This window comes from Drosophila simulans, chromosome 2R (assembly GCF_016746395.2).
Source record: "Drosophila simulans strain w501 chromosome 2R, Prin_Dsim_3.1, whole genome shotgun sequence".
Taxonomy (NCBI): Eukaryota; Metazoa; Arthropoda; class Insecta; order Diptera; family Drosophilidae; genus Drosophila; species Drosophila simulans.
The window spans coordinates 6,449,757-6,466,273 of NC_052521.2; the positions used below are offsets into that span (position 1 = coordinate 6,449,757).

At 44.6% G+C, this 16,517-nt stretch overlaps 6 protein-coding genes across 13 annotated transcripts; 3 read left to right on the plus strand and 3 right to left on the minus strand.

Annotated features, from left to right (window-relative positions):
• Positions 1-387: 387 nt before the first annotated feature.
• Positions 388-4,048, plus strand: LOC6733646 (solute carrier family 28 member 3). 4 transcript variants are annotated; one of them, XM_016167686.3, is made up of 8 exons: positions 388-620; positions 1,785-1,838; positions 1,898-2,093; positions 2,146-2,347; positions 2,413-3,177; positions 3,243-3,570; positions 3,638-3,818; positions 3,880-4,048. In XM_016167686.3, exons 2-8 carry the CDS (start codon positions 1,785-1,787, stop codon positions 3,963-3,965), a joined length of 1,812 nt encoding a protein of 603 aa, XP_016026610.1. In that variant the 5' UTR covers positions 388-620; the 3' UTR covers positions 3,966-4,048. The 4 variants fall into 4 exon arrangements, with proteins under 4 accessions (XP_016026610.1, XP_016026612.1, XP_016026609.1 ...); XM_016167688.3 differs by having other exon boundaries at positions 1,901-2,093; XM_016167685.3 differs by having other exon boundaries at positions 388-590.
• A 7-nt stretch (positions 4,049-4,055) lies between these two features.
• On the plus strand, positions 4,056-6,401 carry LOC6733647 (sodium/nucleoside cotransporter 2). 2 transcript variants are annotated; one of them, XM_039292310.2, is made up of 6 exons: positions 4,056-4,290; positions 4,342-4,663; positions 4,893-5,657; positions 5,714-6,041; positions 6,102-6,282; positions 6,340-6,401. In XM_039292310.2, exons 1-6 carry the CDS (start codon positions 4,146-4,148, stop codon positions 6,375-6,377), a joined length of 1,779 nt encoding a protein of 592 aa, XP_039148244.1. In that variant the 5' UTR covers positions 4,056-4,145; the 3' UTR covers positions 6,378-6,401. The 2 variants fall into 2 exon arrangements, with proteins under 2 accessions (XP_039148244.1, XP_039148247.1); XM_039292313.2 differs by having other exon boundaries at positions 4,091-4,285.
• Positions 6,256-9,315, minus strand: LOC6733648. Its single transcript, XM_016167208.3, has 10 exons — positions 8,978-9,315; positions 8,759-8,922; positions 8,586-8,692; positions 8,265-8,485; positions 8,051-8,205; positions 7,886-7,997; positions 7,654-7,801; positions 7,430-7,601; positions 7,073-7,373; positions 6,256-7,010 (listed from the first exon to the last, which is right to left on the minus strand). Exons 1-10 carry the CDS (start codon positions 9,227-9,229, stop codon positions 6,453-6,455), a joined length of 2,190 nt encoding a protein of 729 aa, XP_016026614.1. The 5' UTR covers positions 9,230-9,315; the 3' UTR covers positions 6,256-6,452.
• A 168-nt stretch (positions 9,316-9,483) lies between these two features.
• Positions 9,484-11,512, plus strand: LOC6733649 (probable ATP-dependent RNA helicase Dbp45A). The gene is made up of 6 exons (XM_002080667.4): positions 9,484-9,639; positions 9,695-10,236; positions 10,295-10,461; positions 10,514-10,872; positions 10,932-11,085; positions 11,149-11,512. The coding sequence occupies exons 1-6, from the start codon at positions 9,564-9,566 to the stop codon at positions 11,432-11,434; spliced, it is 1,584 nt and encodes a 527-aa protein (XP_002080703.1). The 5' UTR covers positions 9,484-9,563; the 3' UTR covers positions 11,435-11,512.
• LOC6733650 (NAD kinase 2, mitochondrial) lies at positions 11,428-14,281 on the minus strand. Of its 4 annotated transcripts, none has more exons than XM_016167207.3 (6): positions 14,146-14,281; positions 13,116-13,362; positions 12,463-12,691; positions 12,195-12,401; positions 11,735-12,137; positions 11,428-11,673 (listed from the first exon to the last, which is right to left on the minus strand). In XM_016167207.3, the coding sequence occupies exons 1-6, from the start codon at positions 14,183-14,185 to the stop codon at positions 11,570-11,572; spliced, it is 1,230 nt and encodes a 409-aa protein (XP_016026618.1). In that variant the 5' UTR covers positions 14,186-14,281; the 3' UTR covers positions 11,428-11,569. The 4 variants fall into 4 exon arrangements, with proteins under 4 accessions (XP_016026618.1, XP_002080704.1, XP_016026617.1 ...); XM_002080668.4 differs by having other exon boundaries at positions 12,463-12,703; XM_016167206.3 differs by lacking the exon at positions 14,146-14,281 and adding an exon at positions 13,439-13,567.
• On the minus strand, positions 14,217-16,366 carry LOC6733651. Its single transcript, XM_002080669.4, has 3 exons — positions 16,199-16,366; positions 15,172-16,136; positions 14,217-15,015 (listed from the first exon to the last, which is right to left on the minus strand). Exons 1-3 carry the CDS (start codon positions 16,236-16,238, stop codon positions 14,920-14,922), a joined length of 1,101 nt encoding a protein of 366 aa, XP_002080705.1. The 5' UTR covers positions 16,239-16,366; the 3' UTR covers positions 14,217-14,919.
• Between the last annotated feature and the right edge of the window lie 151 nt (positions 16,367-16,517).

The following is a 16,517-nucleotide window of genomic DNA, read 5'->3' on the forward strand; positions in this document are numbered from 1 at the left end:
GCATTGCACTTCAAGTTAAAACTCAATTTGTAAAAATTGAGTTGGTACAATCAAGCTAATATTTATTTAATCATTATTTCGCTGTGTAGTTAAACCAAATTAACACCTTACCAATCGGTACCACGCGGTATTAGCTGGGTACTAGAGTACCCATTGCTATGAAGTTATAAAAAGCCTCATTAAATATTTAAATTGGGGAATTACAGATTTCTTACAAGATTTAAAGTAATCCTGAGGTAAGCTTTGCTCCCAACTTATATCTCTGTAAATCAACAAGGCCAAATGATATCAAGACACCATAAATCATTGGATAGAAAAAAGGCAGTGCGAATTCTAAACCTGATACTCCCTTATCAGATACCGTGTAGTAGCGATTGTATTAAAAAGGCCCGTTCGGAGCAAACCGAATTTAGTCGTGCTGCGCGTTTCGACGAGCTACAATGTCAGTTAGCCAACGTTTTTAGTCGGGCTAACAGATGCATTTATCAGTCATTTGTATTCGGGCAGAGAATAACGACGTTAAAAACCCGTTTCGGCCATAACAAACCGATAGTACTCATCATATACGAAGCAAAACAAACCGTAAAAAGGTGAATTAACTGGCGTTCCAAAAACTCAAGGTGCGATCATTATATAGACTTATATACAATATGAATATAAAAAAAGTGTTTTTGAATGTAAACTCTATATAATTCTACTTCACTTTGTAGTGAAAAACAATAATCGGCAAAAAGAAAACACGTGTGCTCGAGGCTAAATATATAACCGTGTTCTCAGAGCAGGTCTATTAAATATAAGTGCTTTATTAACTTTCACGAGTTTGGCTAAATGCCACTCTGATAGTGCTATCAACTCTGTTTCGATTACCCAGAATGGAAAATCCTAACCGAAAGACCACCTAACGAGGAACTATACTATATTGAATGGGATTTACAGCCCGAATTTATCAGGAATGAGAGTTGAAGTGGATTATTTACAGCCTGTGCTGTAGTTTACAACCCAGTCAGTCCCGTTGTTGCCCTCTTAAGTTAATGCCCGGAAATTATTTGAGTGGCCATCCACGTGCCGGAGTTTATTCCAATGATTCTGAAAAGCAAAGTGCCCAATTCAAAAATCGAGTCTGGCCCATGTGCTAACTTCAAAATCTGATTCTTCAGATCCTATCGCTTTCTTTTGAGTGCCATGAATCGTCAAACTTGCCGAACTTTGATTTAAATAACTAACACAAACCTATCTTGTGCTGGGCGACACTTGGCATATCTGCCCACTCGAGGGCTAAAATAATTTGATAGAGATAATGCCAGATTATGAGTGCGGCAAATTGCTTGTCGTCGGGTATTAATACCACATACTCGTGGTCTTACTCTACATATAACAGTTTCGTAGAAAGAATTTGATCCTATAAATAGTATATTCTTCATAGAGATCCGTCAATTGTCCGACAGTTAGGCTGTCCGTCCGTCCGTATGAACTTCAAACATAAGTTCTGACATTAGGCATGCAAGTAACGGCTACGCAGCACAAGTTTGTCTCAAACTGTTGCCACGCCCACTAAAGCCGATATCGCTAAAGTCCGCCCACATGCTTAACTCCTAAATAATGTTGTGATAAGCTTATCAAAAATAGGACTGGTTCAAATTGGACCATTAGAAAAGTATTAAGAGTAACCCAAAAGCTTATTAACAAAATATAGCAAGTAAAATTACTGATAAAGCTTTGTTGTACCGGGTATATAATAGTCGCAACACTTAACTTCAACGTTCTCTCTTATTTTTATGTTATAGATGTCAGCCGAATCTTCAAAAGGAGCTATTAACAATGGCTACGAACTGGATCATGTAAGTTTTTCCTTAAAAAAAGCTTTGTAAACAAGTTTAAATATTATAAAATGTTATAGAAGGAGTTGGACATTCGTGACTCTGAAGAATTCAAGGAACTTCCACTGGATGACACTAGCGATGCCCCAAATAAAAAGGGATATTTTGAAAAGAATCCGAAAGTAGCACGACTGGTGAGGATCTCGATATATGTACTCCTGCATCTGTGTGTTGTGGGATACTTCTCATATGCGACCTACCACTATCACGACATAAGTAAGTATATCGTTATGTAATTAGCTAGAAGTATACCATTATTCATCTGCAGCCAACTATGAGTGTTACTGGAAAGACAACCCGTTGTGCGGCATCAACTTCTGCACGGGCTACGGAATGCTGCTGCTCCTCCTGGGATTTATCTATTTGGGTCTCTTCTACTACTACGTCTTTAAGCCGATGGTGGGCCACAGCCTGCACAGGAACTACATCAGACCATTTTCAAAGAAGTGGCACAACTTCAGCAGAACCAGGTAAACTATTATGAAACAAATATATCGTTAAGCCATCTAACTACTCCTCCTCCTTCGTTTCCCAGAGTGGTGTCATTGGCCAGCATCGCATTGCTCCTGGCCCTTTTGGCCATCTTTGTGTACTTCGAGTGCCGGGATGAGCCCCAAAAACTGGTGTCCCTGGTGGCACCCTGCTTCTTCATCCTGTGCGGCTACGTTTTCTCCACGAATCGAAGAGCCATTAAGTGGCGCGTAGTCATCACGGGAATCACGTGCCAGTTTCTGCTCGGCATTTTCTGCATTCGCTGGGAGGTGGGACGCAAAATCTTCGAGTGCTTGGGCAACAAGGTGGCCACGTTTCTGGGCTATGCCACCGATGGAGCCGAGTTCGTGTTCGGCGACTTCCTGGTGCAGAACAATGTGTTCGCCTTTGCAATCCTGCCGGTGATCTTCTTCTTCAGCTTCTTCATCTCCATCCTGTACTACATGGGCACGATGCAGTGGGTGGTGATCAAGCTCGGCTGGATCCTGCAGCAGATCCTGGGCACCACTGTTTGCGAGAGCGTGACGGCGGCAGCCAACATCTTCCTGGGCATGTCCGAGAGCCCGCTGCTCATCCGGCCGTATATCAACAAGCTGACCAAGAGCGAAATCCACAGCATCATGGTGTCCGGATTTGCGACCGTCTCCGGAACCGTGTTGGCGGCCTACTTGTCCTTCGGTGCCTCGGCCGCCCACTTGATCACCTCCTCGGTTATGGCAGCTCCCGCTACTCTGGCCATTTCTAAGCTTTACATGCCTGAAACGGAGGAGAGCTTGACCTCATCTGATTCAATTGAACTGGAAAAATCGTACGTATTTCTAAGGCGCCTAGTTTAAGCCAAATGTCTAACTAGGTTCACTGTCATCCTTGTAGACAGGACTCTTCGCTGTTGGACGCAGCGTCCAGTGGTGCCAGCAACGCCGTGCCCATTGTTTTGGGCATTATTGCCAACATAGTCGCCTTCGTCGCCTTCATCGCCTTCCTTAATGGTCTGGTCAGTTGGTTTGGATATCTAGTGGGTCTTGAGCAAATCGACTTCGAGTGGATATTCTCGAAGCTGTTCATCCCGCTGGTCTGGGCCATGGGAGTGCCGAAAGAGGATTGCGATATCATCGCCAAGGTGGTGGCCACCAAAACCATTATCAACGAGTTTGTGGCCTATGAGCGTCTGGGTCAATACATCGAAAATAATGATATCACTGTAAGTTGTTGATGGTGTAAAACCCACAACTCATATGGAAACTAACGATTGAGGTCGATTTTTGTAGGCCCGCAGCGCTGGAATCGCCACATTCGCCATCTGCGGCTTTGCCAATCCCAGTTCCCTGGGCATCCTTATCGGATCGCTCAGTGCCATGGCACCACATCGTCGTTCCACCATCACAGCAGTGGCTTTCCGAGCGTTTGTGGTGGGCAGCATAGTCTGCTTCGTATCCGCCAGCTTTGCAGGTCAGTCGATAACCGATCGAAAGTAATTGTTATTATTTTAACTAGTTTTACTGCATTATAGGCATCCTTATACAAGAAGATGACGAGCGGGCGAACTACAACAGGATATTCCAGAAGTTGGGTCGAAAGAATGTTACGCAGTTTTAGTTCCTTGAAGTTGTAGATCGTGATAATTAGCTGATCAAATTAAGCAAATTAAAATTCTTATTTATTAAAGATGTTTAGGATTATTTTTACCCATTTGTTTACTAGGGGGCTGTGGGTTGAGAGTCATAATATACACACAACACTTCTTAGACTACACACTGTTTCTGTTTGATACACACAATGGCAGATCCAGCTGAAGGCGAACTGGATGAAAAGCCTCCGCCATCGAGGGCACAGCGAATCATCTACGTGATACTCCATGTGCTGCTCCATGTCGTATTCATATCTTACTTTACTGCAGCCACAATCATTTTCATCTTGTACGGTGAGTTACCCCTTTGAGTTCGAACTCAAATGCTTATAAGAAAAAACGCAGACAAGGATTCCGACGACTGCTGGCCCAATAGGGGCTCGGGAGCCACAACCGAATCGACAGATAACTCAACCGAGGATTATGATATAGATGACTATGAGGACGTGGAGGAAGAAACTACTGAGAAGCCATTGCCAGAGGTTAAGCCAAAACTATTGTGCACAATTAACTGGTGTCATGGATACGGGTTCCTCATCGTCATGTTCATCTTGTTTTATATTCTATGGCTGTACTACTGGGCATTTAAGCCATTTGTGGGCATCAAGCTGTATAATAACTACTTGGAACCAGTCATTGACAAATGGATTGAGTTTAGTCGCCAGTGGTGAGTACAATATCCTTTACAGGATCTCCCTTCAGACTTGAACTGCGGTATGATAAGTCAAAAAATTCCAGATGAACTATGAACTATGCACATTATCCTTTCGATTAAAAATGATATTATGGCTAAGATTCTTATCTTAGCTCCTGTCCACAATGCATTTGAGGCTCCTAAAGATTGTTCTAAGAAGCAAAATGCTTTAATCCTGATTTTCCATTTTCTCCAATTTTAGGATAGTGTCCGGCGTAATGCTGGCGATCGTGATCGCTGTGGTGGTGGCCTACCTTGGATTCGAGTGCCGCAATGACGCATTCAAGGCCATAGGACTGCTCGGACCTGTGTGCTTCGTCATTATTGGATTCGCCGTGTCCAAGCACCACTTGCAAGTACCTTGGCGCATAGTGACCCACGGTCTCCTGGGCCAGCTGCTGCTGGGCATACTCTGCCTGCGCATCCCCTTCGGCCGCTCCGTCTTCCAATGCCTTGGGGACAAGGTGACGATATTTCTGAACTACGCACAGCACGGAGCACGCTTTGTGTACGGGGATCGCATCTGCGATGAGTATGTCTTTGCATTCGCCATACTGGCGGTGGTGTTCTTCTTCAGCGTGATCACCAGCATTATGTATTACCTTGGCTGGATGCAGTTCATCCTGAACGGTTTCGGGTTCCTCTTGCAGGCCATGGTGGGCACCACCGTTTGCGAAAGTGTAAATGCAGCGGGCAACGTGTTTTTGAGCATGACCGAGAGCCCTCTGGTCATCCGGCCGTACATCGAAATACTGACCGTCAGCGAGTTGCACGCTATATGCACCTCCGGCTACGCGACAGTGGCCGGTACTGTTCTCGGGGCTTATGTGTCCTTCGGTGCTCCGGCCAGTTTTCTTATCGCAGCCAGCGTGATGGCTGCCCCGGGTTCACTGGCTTTCGCCAAGCTATTCTACCCCGAGACCGAGGAATCTCTGACCAGGTCCGACAACATTAGGCTGGAAAGATCGTAAGTTCCTCTTCATACGAGTTAACTTTGGATAATAGCCCAGACACCTTGCCAAGGACGGATACGTCTATTTTGGATGCGGCCGCCTCGGGAGCTGCAGCAGCCTTGTTGATTGTGCTCGGAATCGTCTCGAATATCATCGCCTTCCTAGCCATTGTGTTCTTCCTAGACGCTGTAACGGAGTGGACTTTCGAGCTTATTGGACTGCATAAAATCACCCTACTCTACATTCTCTCCCAGATCTTTATCCCGATTGTCTTCGTGATGGGAGTGCCGTGGCACGACTGTCAAGACATTGGCCTGGTGGTGGCCCAAAAGTCGTTCATAAACGAGTTTGTAGCCTATAGGAACCTGGGCATATTGGTTAGCGATAAAAAGGTTGAAGTAAGTACCCATCTGCATATTCTATTTATAAAGATTATTTTAAACCTATAATTCTTATAGCCGCGGAGCGCTGCCATAGCCACTTTTGCCCTGTGCGGGTTTGCCAATCCCGGATCCTTGGGCATTGTCATCGCTTCGCTAAGTGCAATGGCACCATCCCGACGATCAGACATCACCAGGGTAGCCTTTCGATCCTATTTCGCAGGCAGTTTCGTTAGCTTTACATCGGCTTCGCTTGCAGGTAAGCTGACTTTATTTACACATTTTTAACCGCCTTATCACACAACATCTTTATTAGGGATTCTCATTCAAAATGAGCACATGGATGGTAATTAATTGCTCTAGTTTAGGGAGCGATACGAAAAGCATAGAGCATTCCCAGGTTTGGAAACGTATATCGCGTACACAGAGCTAGGGTACAATTCCACTCAAATTGGCCATAACCTTCTTATGCAATTCCCAGTCGGCAGGATCGAAATTCGCGGTGCACTGGGCCAGCTGAATAGAGGCCTCATATATCTTACGAAGGATTTCGTTAGGCGCCAATTCACTCCGGCGACGTTTTAGGCTAGAGACGGGACATCTATGATCTCCATGGCGAATGTAGCTTGATTTACTGAGATCAAATGAACCGTCGACAACCGTTGCGGATACGTCCTGCAAGGCCTTAAATAATGGGTCTATTGCATGGCGGGCACTAAATGCTCTCAATTGGCCGTCATAGCTGACTTTGCAGGAGTCGAGGAATTTCTCTCGATTCCAGTTTGTGCATCCAACATTTGTTGGCAGTCCCCTGAGTATCAGTAATTGGGTGGATCCATTCGCACGTGCTAGTAGTTTGAAGTAAGCATTAGCAAAGCTTACGCTCTTGTCAATGCCTAAAAGTTTCTTGGCCATTTCCGATGTCCGCTGAAACCAATGGGAACAGTCGATTTGATCGTGGTGCACTAAAAGTTCCAGTAGAGCAACCTTGGGGAATACAAAATCAAGGTATGTATATCCATTTTATAAATGTACTTTTACTTGCTTACCACTTCATAGTACAACTCAATTTTTGTAGGCGCTGAGGAGGAGATGAGTTCTAAGCGCTTCAATATCTTCATTCCCAAGTGGTCATCTGCTTCTGCGACGGCAGACAGGAGTCGGAAGTTTTGAATGCTTATGACAGGAAGTTCCTGCTTTCCCAAGCAGTGGAAGTATCTAAGGAATCGTTGTACATGCAATTGGCTTGGATTTGTGGAAAACATGGCATAAGAATTATTGCACTTATGCCAGTAAGCTATAGCCTCTTTTATGCCACGATCTGTCCAGCACTTGTTAGCCTCTTTTAGCCTAAAAACATTGAGTAGTTAAATAAATTGTAAAATGTATGATTTATAGTTACTAACCGAAAGCACAGCATGAGAATATCCGCACACACTTGCGATGTAATAAAATCCTTTTGAAATATGCCGGCACAGAAATACCTATGTAGTTCTATGTTACCCACTAAATACAAAAGTAATCCAAACGCATCCAATACTTGATTATAGCGTTCGCCATTGACAAAATTTTTGGCATCTGTGGGCTCAGTAAGTAGTAAGAAATAAATATGAACCAAAAGACACCTTACCTTTAAACAAATATTCAAAAATTTGTTGTAATGTTAAGCAAGTAGATGGGAGCACATCCGCGTCGTCTGTAGACACAGCATTTATAAAATCCATGCAAGCGTCGAAGTCGTCAAATTGTGGTGTACCAAGGGCACTGGATATTAAATACTACGAGGATAAATTTTAGTAAAGTTAAAAACAAAGTCTATCCTTAGGCATTTATTTGCAAGCGATTTCTGTGTTTCATCTTACATCTTGACATTTTTGGAATGTGTATACCAGCTCTAAAATATCTAGTACGTGTGGTCGTACTAACACTGAAATGAGCTGTTGCTTCTCGATTTCAGAGTAATATGATGGCCTCCTAAAAGAAGAGACAATCAGTGCAATTTGCAAATGACCAATTTTCAAACTTACGCTTGTTCACACATTATTAAGTCCATCAGACAAGCAGCTACATCATCATCAACATACACCACACCTTTTTGAAGAATATGATATAATAATAAGATATAGGACCTGATACCATCTACAAGCTCTTCTATGTTTTCGGCAGGAACATTAGGCTTGTCCTAAAAAAATGTCTTCTTAAATAAACTATTTTACAAATCTTAAGCTTTGTTATACGAACGTTGCCAAAAGTACTATTCAAGTGATTGATAGCCACATCACATAAATGTAAAACAGTTTCTCTAAGCCAATTGGGCATTTTTTCGTCTGTAGGATTAGCATGCCAGGTGGACATGAAGTGCAAGCAAATGTGAGCCAACGTCTCGGCTGTCTGTACAGACAACTGCAGGTCACCAGTGCGTGTTCCTTCGGTATCTGCGGTTTCCATTATCTTTTGCATCACTGACAATCGTTAGATATAAATTCTATAATTAGTCTTCAGCCACTTTCAGCTAATAGTCAAATTTTCGGGTGTATCAATTCGCTAGTATTCCTAACTTACAGGTCGCAAGGCGAGGGTGCACTTCTGTCAAATTGATGATAGAATCCTTTACTAAAGAAAGCGTTCCGAGTTGAAGATCCACAACAATCTGGCAATGGCTCTTATCGCTGAATGATGTAAGTACAAATATATAGAAATATTATTCAGATAGGTTTTATCCAAGCCCCTCTTACCTGACTAAACAGAAGTCGATAATTATAAAGACAAGATAGGAAAGGATATGAACCAAACGTTCGCCTGCTTCCAGCAAGCGATCCCTGAATGCGGATACAAATTCTTGAGCCGCAGACATGAGTTTTATATGACTGCTGTTGACTTCATTACCAGTTTGTGCTTCCTGAGGACGAATTTAAAGTTAATAGACTAAAGCACATTGTGTAAGGATTACCTACAATCGTGAACCACTTGCACATTTCCCTAGCTGCTAGTACACAACGCCCAGATTCGTCGATGTATGCTCCTAATAGTTTGGTGAACCACAATGTCAAGACATCCACAGGATTCGCGGATTTATTTGCGACACATGCTGAGCAAATGGAAACCGCCGATTCCACGTCTATTAGCAGGATGATGTCCTTCTGGTCTGTAGCCACCAGCTCACTGTAGGCTACAGATGCACCTAGGCTATCATGGTTTTCGGACATCTTTGCATTGAGTCTAAATCTAAATATTCAGTGTGTTTACAAAATGATCGCGCCCATAGATGTGTAACTTACCTATCGATAGAGTGACTATTGTCGATTAATTATTAGAATTAGTGTATTTTCCTGATTACTCGCAAATAATTCTGCGGTTTAAGTGAATAAAAAATTAAACTGAATTTAAATTAAAAATACGTATTAAATACAGTTAACCACTAACAAGCAAAAACTAAAAACGTATCGATAGTTATATACCGATTCAGAAGACAATACTTCCATCACTAATACAGCGCACGTTGTTTTCCTTTTTTATTTCGTTGTATTTTTATTTACCAAAATGCAACGAAAGGAAGCCAATCCCTTTCAGATCCTGGGCCTACGTCCATGGCTGGTTAAACAGCTGACCAAGTTGGGTAATGTCAAGCAGGCCCCGTGTTTAGCCATGTAATTAAACCTTTGCGCTTTCAGGCCTGAAGGGAGCAACTCCAATCCAACAGAAATGCATCCCGGCGATATTGGCGGGTCAGGATTGCATCGGAGCTGCCAAGACGGGCTCGGGCAAGACTTTCGCCTTTGCCCTGCCCATTCTGGAGCGGCTGAGCGAAGAGCCAGTGAGCCACTTCGCCCTGGTGCTGACGCCCACGCACGAGTTGGCTTATCAAATCTCCGAGCAGTTTCTTGTGGCTGGACAGGCGATGGGGGTGCGCGTGTGTGTCGTCTCTGGCGGCACAGACCAAATGGTCGAGAGCCAGAAGCTTATGCAGCGACCGCACATCGTGGTGGCCATGCCCGGCCGTCTCGCGGATCACCTAACCGGCTGCGACACCTTCTCCTTCGACAATCTGAAGTATTTGGTTGTTGACGAAGCGGATCGCATGCTGAGCGGAGACTTTGACGAGAGTCTAGCCATCATTGAGCGCTGTCTGCCCAAGACAAGGCAAAACCTCTTCTTTTCCGCAACCATGAGGGACTTTATGAAGGAGTCCAGCATATTTCCCATTGCCAGCAATGTAAGTTTTAAGAACACGCTATTGAATGGTACTCATAGATGTTTTTATCCGAATGTAGTGTTTTGAATGGTCGCAGGACTCAGATGTGGCCACTGTAGAGACTCTGGATCAGCGTTATCTGCTTTGCGCTGACTACGATCGCGACATGGTCTTAATAGAGGCACTGAGAAAGTACCGCGAGGAGAACGAAAACGCTAATGTCATGATCTTCACCAACACAAAAAAGTTAGTTGCACAATAAATGTAAATTCTAAGGATTTACTAACAATCATTTTAGGTACTGTCAGCTTCTCTCGATGACGCTGAAGAACATGGACATCGATAATGTTTGCTTGCATGGTTTCATGCGGCAAAAGGAGCGCGTAGCTGCTCTAAGTCGCTTCAAGTCCAACCAAATACGTACACTGATCGCTACGGATGTGGCCGCAAGAGGTCTGGATATACCCAGCGTCGAGCTGGTTATGAATCACATGCTTCCCCGGACACCCAAGGAGTACATACATCGCGTGGGCAGAACAGCGAGAGCGGGTCGCAAGGGCATGTCCATCTCCATTTTCCGCTTTCCACGCGATCTAGAGCTTTTGGCCGCCATCGAGGAGGAGATCAACACCAAACTGACAGAGCATCCCATCGATCGTAAGTTTTGTTAGAATTAGTGGCACACAAAATTACTAACTTTAATATATATTCATTAGAGCGCATGGTGGAGAGGATCTTTATGCAAGTTAATGTCACGCGCCGTGAATCCGAGATGCAATTAGACAATAACGATTTCGACGAGCGAGCGCAAAACTATAGGCGAAAGACGTGGATTATGCAGGGAAAGGACCCCGACCAAATGGAAGCTCTGTAAGCAGTGGCAAATACGCATATTTGTTGTATTTTACAACAATTTTTGTATCCGATTCACAGGTATCGTAAAAAGCAGAAGGATAAACTAAAGGAAATACGCCGAAAGAGGAAACTGCAGCAGGCAGAGTCGGCAGCCAGCGAAGAGGGCAAAGCTCTCCTACAGGACGAGCGCTTTAAATCTGTAGACAGTGCGCGGTTTGAGAAAAAGGGAAAAGGACGAAGTAGAGTCACCCAAGAAGATACCCCAACCAAGCCCCTGAAAAGGCTTAACAAAGAAAAACCATTTGCCCAAAAGGGCAAAGCAGATGGCAAAAAGTCAAAGGGGAAGCTAGAGCGTGTTGTTTAAATATACTTTTATAAAATAACAAAATAACTTTTGAGCTTACACTGCTAAGTAGTTGCAAAATGCTTACTTAAATAATTTCAAAAATTCAGACATGCTAGAGCTAGATGACCAGGCACTAGGGGCGCATCACTGGATTCAGTCTAAAGCGATTGTCAGAAGGGCATCCTCTGGGTGAACCTCTAGCAAAGCCTTGGCGCCATCGTTGAAGGGGAACGAAATGCTGCCATCTATAACCAGGTCTGTGGATATGAAATTGTCATAGTTATATCTTGTTTCGTATATGAATATTCAACTACTCACTGGCATCGATGCAATGCGACTTGACAAACACGGTCTGCACAAAATCGCGCTCCTTAAAAGACTTTGGCGAAGGCCACACGCCCACGCAAATTTGCTCCCGTATGGAATAGCAGAGGCGCGGATCGTCTGGCGCGAAGAGCAGGCCCTGGTTGTACCTCTGGGCGATCTCCTCTGCATTTTGGCGCAGCATCATTACGTTTTTTGAATTTCCGTTGGGCAGGGAGCGCAACAAGTCGTCCACATCCCGGCTTGTGATGCGATTGATGCTGGTGTGCCAGGATGTTGAGCCCGTGCCCGTGCTGACGCACAGTCCGGAGCATTTGGTCTTGTTCACTACGTCCTGGTGGTCCAGCACCAGTTGCAAGTGGGACACTCGGGCCGATAGATGCTCGCCAATAAATACCTATGTAGACAACTTGTATGATCTAAGCAATCCAGCATAGAACCCTAATTGACTTACCTCGTTCAAAGCCAAGTAAGGAAGCACACGTTTCATCTTGGCCTTGTACTTGTCGGCCATGTCCTGGTCCAGCATTTCGGGTGCGGTGCTGACCTGCTCCATCTTGACCTCCGTGTGCCGGAAAAGGTCAGTCGGCTCCGGAATATTGCCGTTGCTACCTAGCATCGTTGTCCGCACCCTCGAGCGATGCATCCACTTGAAATCGCCCTGCCAAGAATTTGTATATTTAATGAATGCATTTTTGGAGGTGGCTCGTTCCAGGACTTACGCTCTTGATGCGGGAAACGGCGTCGGCCGGATTGTCCGAGTAGTGCTTGGGCAGCATGAGTCGGCCCTCCGAGTGAAGCGGATCCGAGTTGAAGCCCACGATCGGCGTCTTCTGCTGGCTGAGCGCGAAGAGCGGACTGGCGCGTCCGGCGGAGAGAAGGAAAGTGCCATCGCCGCCCACCGGCACGATGACGTCCGCCCAGCTCATGACGTCCTTGCTCAACGAGCTTCTAAATTCAAGTCTGCTCGTTTAGTAAAGTCAACACACAGGGCGAGGTGCCGCATGGGAGACACGAAGTGTGTGAAGATGGTGGAGATCAATTGTAGCGGGTAGTAGTCACAAATCGAAGATACATATAGGTATAGTATGTGACGAAGTGACGAGGCACACAACACAACATTGGTGGCAGTGATTGGAGGCCTAAAGGTATGGGTATCTGGGTACATGTCCACATAGAACGAATCTCATTTAAAGCAATAAAATCATTTCCATGGCTCTAGTCTCCGAAATTTGTAGGTAATTTAGGTTCAATAAATCCTTGTAAAGAATCAAGTGCTGCATTTACTTGAGTACATGTACCCAGGGCTCCCACCCGGTTTAAGCAGCATTCCGATCGCAGAATTGGAGGACTACATGGGACTGGGTGTACGCACCTGCTGGACAACTTCACCTCGCAGCCGACGTCCTGGAAGCTCTGCACGACCCGCCGCTCGAAGTCCTTGTGCACCTTGTGCAGATGCAGGACCATCTCCACGTCGGTGCCCCGGTCACGGAGCTTTTGCTGGAGCTGATCCGGAGACAGTTCCGGGTGGCGCAGCTGCTCGAACTCATAGCGGGACAGCTTGGTGACGACCAGGGCCCGCTTAAGCTTGAATTTGGTCGGCGTATACTTAGCGTACTCTGTTCAAAAGGGCAATTGCAAGCGAAAGACCTCGTTAGTCCGATCAATGTTAGGTCCTTGTCACGGGAAATTTACTCAAACCCTCAGGAATAATCTTCCTGCCGTTTTGAAGCATCCTACGGCCGAAATCGACGTGTAACTACTAGGTTTTAATGGAAATTTCCCGGAACAGCTGATAAACAATACAGTGCAAGTGGAAAGTATTTTCCCTCTAAAATTTTTATTCAACAAATGATATGTATTTTGCTTGTACCAATCATTTTTTTTTTTTTTGAGCTTTTCCTAATGGTTTTACATACTTCAGTGAGCTTTAATTTCATTTTTAAAGATAAGTAAACTCAAGTTGTCCAGTATGTAAAAGTTTTGTTTGTTTATAATTAATTGTATCGTTGCATAACAATGTTTATTGACACAATCATTGAGATCTGCCTTCAATATTTGTAGGAAAGTTAATTAAGTTAATCCGGAGACCAAAACAGATACATATTTAGGATAATATCCACTTGCTGAGCGAATAGTGTTGACAGCCAGTGTTCGTGGGGAAAGTTCATTATGACAAAGAATTTGGCGAAAAAGTGTTTACTGATAATCTTCGGCTTGGTCGGCGTCAGATGCGATTAGGGCTGTCAAGGCGAGCCTACGATCTGGTGATATGGTATTAGTTTACTCCAGCACATGCCTAAGGCTGATAATGGAGGCGGCAACGAAAACACAGATTGCTAGGGCGTGTAAAAGACCTCAAGTTTTGCCATTTCGTCACCCGGAAACCCACGCATCCTTACCTTTGGAAAACTGTTGGAGCAACTGCTTCGACTTCAACATGCTGGGCACTACCGAAGACAAACAACGCACATTTAGGGTACTGTGTTCAGTTTATTTCGTATTCGTTAAGAAAATCGTTTGGGAAAAAGACTACGCTATAAAAGTAACCAAATGCAAAGAATCGATGGCTCTTTCTTCAGTTGGCCACTTTCGAATGCTTTTGCACAAACAACAAAATAACTGCGTGTTCGTTCCACACCCGACAAAGCACAAAACATAGGTTGAGATTAGTGTTTAGCACACTATCCTGAGTTACGATCACTACTAACTATCCCGCTATCCGATCCCGATGATCATTTTCACGTCCGCTCTCTGGCGGCCTGGCAGATTAACTGATTATTACTCTGTTCGTCTCCGGCACATCGGTTATGTATATAAAATCGCCTTCGCTGTAAATTTATCGCCGTTTGTTTCTATTTTCGTCCGCTTTCGCTTCTCACATCTCGTTCGTCCGTGTGTACTTCTTGTTGTGCATTACTGATAAGCGGCCCAGCCTGTTCTTATCAGCCGAAATATGTGTTCTATATATATATATAAAAAAAAAAACAGCGACTATTCACCCCTGCCATTCACTGGGCATCGTCGAATTCATCTTCTTCTTGCCTGCGTCGACTTGCAATTCGCACAGAAAGTGCCCGCCAATCCGAAGAACCTAAATTTAAACATGAGCTGCTTTGTACTTAGAACTAAATGAAGTCACATAGATCCTCTAAATGCAACTTGATGTCGGTTTTCTAGTTAAAACGATGCAGTTCGTCCCTTCCTCCTTCACGTTCAGGAAATGCGACACTTCCGGTCTCCTCCACCGGTCCGTTGATCCAGTCAATGTTCTTGAATAAGAAAATCGTAAACTTATTTAAAAATCATAGATTAGAAGAATCATTTCTTAAAGCTGAATGCTTTTCTTTCTTGCACGTACAGTTTGTAAGGCTTTCTTTCAAATCTCTATTGTGTGGTATTGGAGTAGACATGATTTAGAATATTACCTTGAAAATGTCACACGAGTCTCCTTGGTTGTTTTGTTGGGCAACGCTCTTGAGAAAGAGCAACACGTTACGGGCCATTTTACTGACTTTCATGCGCTCGGAATCAACTGCGGCGGGTTCCAGACCAGTCTGCGGCTTATGAATATCCTGACCTTCTCCAGCAAACACGCCCATCGAGTTGTCCGTGTAACGCGTGATGGTTTCACAGGGCAAGTGGTTCTTGACACGATTATTCGGAATATGGGGCACCGAATCCATTAAAGAGCCGATCGAGGTGGAGCCGGTCCAGTCATATTGGTCAGGTCCCATGTTGTTGCGGCTGCTACGCAGATCAATGGGTGCCTGGTGAGTATACTGGAAATGTTTATTTACACCAATTTGTAGGTCAGTTTGTTGATTTGGATGGATTTTTTGGCTGCTGAAGGCATTGTAGGCGGATCGCTGTCCCTGCTCCTTAGCAATCTGGGGCTGGTGCTGTTGACGATGGAATTCGTTCCGTGTATGGAGATTGTACTGACGTTTGCGTCCCTTGTTAAAACTATTACGAAATCGAGAGCCTTCTCTCAGATCAAGGCGCGACTTAACGTGACCACGTGCCTGGTCACTGAGCCCCAGTTGAGCTGCCGCTGATGGCCGGTTGACGTTGTTACCAAACATGCGGCACGTGGCTGAGCCTTGTGAGGCCTCCGAGCTTTGGGACTCCTGCTCCCAGTACACCTTATCAAAGTCATTCATCTCAAAGTTGATTTGCGAGGCAGTAGAATCGAAATTGGTCAGAATCGATTGTCCATTTTCTAGCACGGAGCCCTGGAAATCTTCAATTTCATCGTCGTCGCCATCCTGATCCTGGTCCTTGTAGGACCGCAAGTGCCCCGGCTGGCGATTGCCGCCCTTGGAGGCCGCATTAAACGAGTATCGTGGCGGTATTCTGGGTTTCGGTTCTACGCATTGCTCGAAGTACTCATCTGTCGGTTTACAAAACTATTATTTTGAGTACGATCACAAATGGAGCAGACTTCCTACGCACCCAAAGACAGAATGACTCCGGATGCATTGAAATCCGTCATCGTGGACTCGCAATTTTAAGCCTAAAATAGAGAAACAACAAATGAAAAAGCTCGGCGCCGCGTCAGTCTGGTTTGTACGAAAAACAGTTAGGATCACCGCGTTTGCAGAGCTGCAATGGCAGCAATCGATTACCATCCGGACTAATCGAAGTAAAACTCTTTTAAGCACTGGTCATCTTTTGAATTTTCATACCCGTTACTCGTAGTGTAAAATAGTATACTAAATTCGTTGAAAAGTAGTATGAAGCGTTTCCGACCATATAAATTATATATATTCTT

Excerpts from the sequence above, each read along its gene's own strand:
- LOC6733646 (XM_016167686.3), top strand. The coding sequence starts at position 1,785 with ATGTCAGCCGAATCTTCAAAAGGAGCTATTAACAATGGCTACGAACTG. Across the intron at positions 2,094-2,145 it reads CTACCACTATCACGACATAA|CCAACTATGAGTGTTACTGG; the intron begins GTAAGTATATCG and ends ATTCATCTGCAG. Across the intron at positions 3,571-3,637 it reads TCGAAAATAATGATATCACT|GCCCGCAGCGCTGGAATCGC; the intron begins GTAAGTTGTTGA and ends CGATTTTTGTAG.
- LOC6733647 (XM_039292310.2), top strand. The coding sequence starts at position 4,146 with ATGGCAGATCCAGCTGAAGGCGAACTGGATGAAAAGCCTCCGCCATCG. Across the intron at positions 4,291-4,341 it reads AATCATTTTCATCTTGTACG|ACAAGGATTCCGACGACTGC; the intron begins GTGAGTTACCCC and ends GAAAAAACGCAG. Across the intron at positions 4,664-4,892 it reads ATTGAGTTTAGTCGCCAGTG|GATAGTGTCCGGCGTAATGC; the intron begins GTGAGTACAATA and ends CTCCAATTTTAG.
- LOC6733648 (XM_016167208.3), bottom strand. The coding sequence starts at position 9,229 with ATGTCCGAAAACCATGATAGCCTAGGTGCATCTGTAGCCTACAGTGAG. Across the intron at positions 8,486-8,585 it reads GCACCCTCGCCTTGCGACCT|TGATGCAAAAGATAATGGAA; the intron begins GTAAGTTAGGAA and ends AACGATTGTCAG. Across the intron at positions 7,011-7,072 it reads TTGAGTTGTACTATGAAGTG|GTTGCTCTACTGGAACTTTT; the intron begins GTAAGCAAGTAA and ends GTATTCCCCAAG.
- LOC6733649 (XM_002080667.4), top strand. The coding sequence starts at position 9,564 with ATGCAACGAAAGGAAGCCAATCCCTTTCAGATCCTGGGCCTACGTCCA. Across the intron at positions 9,640-9,694 it reads TAAACAGCTGACCAAGTTGG|GCCTGAAGGGAGCAACTCCA; the intron begins GTAATGTCAAGC and ends TTGCGCTTTCAG. Across the intron at positions 11,086-11,148 it reads CCCGACCAAATGGAAGCTCT|GTATCGTAAAAAGCAGAAGG; the intron begins GTAAGCAGTGGC and ends TCCGATTCACAG.
- LOC6733650 (XM_002080668.4), bottom strand. The coding sequence starts at position 14,185 with ATGTTGAAGTCGAAGCAGTTGCTCCAACAGTTTTCCAAAG. Across the intron at positions 12,704-13,115 it reads GAGGTGAAGTTGTCCAGCAG|ACTTGAATTTAGAAGCTCGT; the intron begins GTGCGTACACCC and ends CTAAACGAGCAG. Across the intron at positions 12,138-12,194 it reads CTTACTTGGCTTTGAACGAG|GTATTTATTGGCGAGCATCT; the intron begins GTAAGTCAATTA and ends TTGTCTACATAG.
- LOC6733651 (XM_002080669.4), bottom strand. The coding sequence starts at position 16,238 with ATGACGGATTTCAATGCATCCGGAGTCATTCTGTCTTTGG. Across the intron at positions 16,137-16,198 it reads CGGAGTCATTCTGTCTTTGG|ATGAGTACTTCGAGCAATGC; the intron begins GTGCGTAGGAAG and ends GTAAACCGACAG. Across the intron at positions 15,016-15,171 it reads ACTCGTGTGACATTTTCAAG|AACATTGACTGGATCAACGG; the intron begins GTAATATTCTAA and ends TTCTTATTCAAG.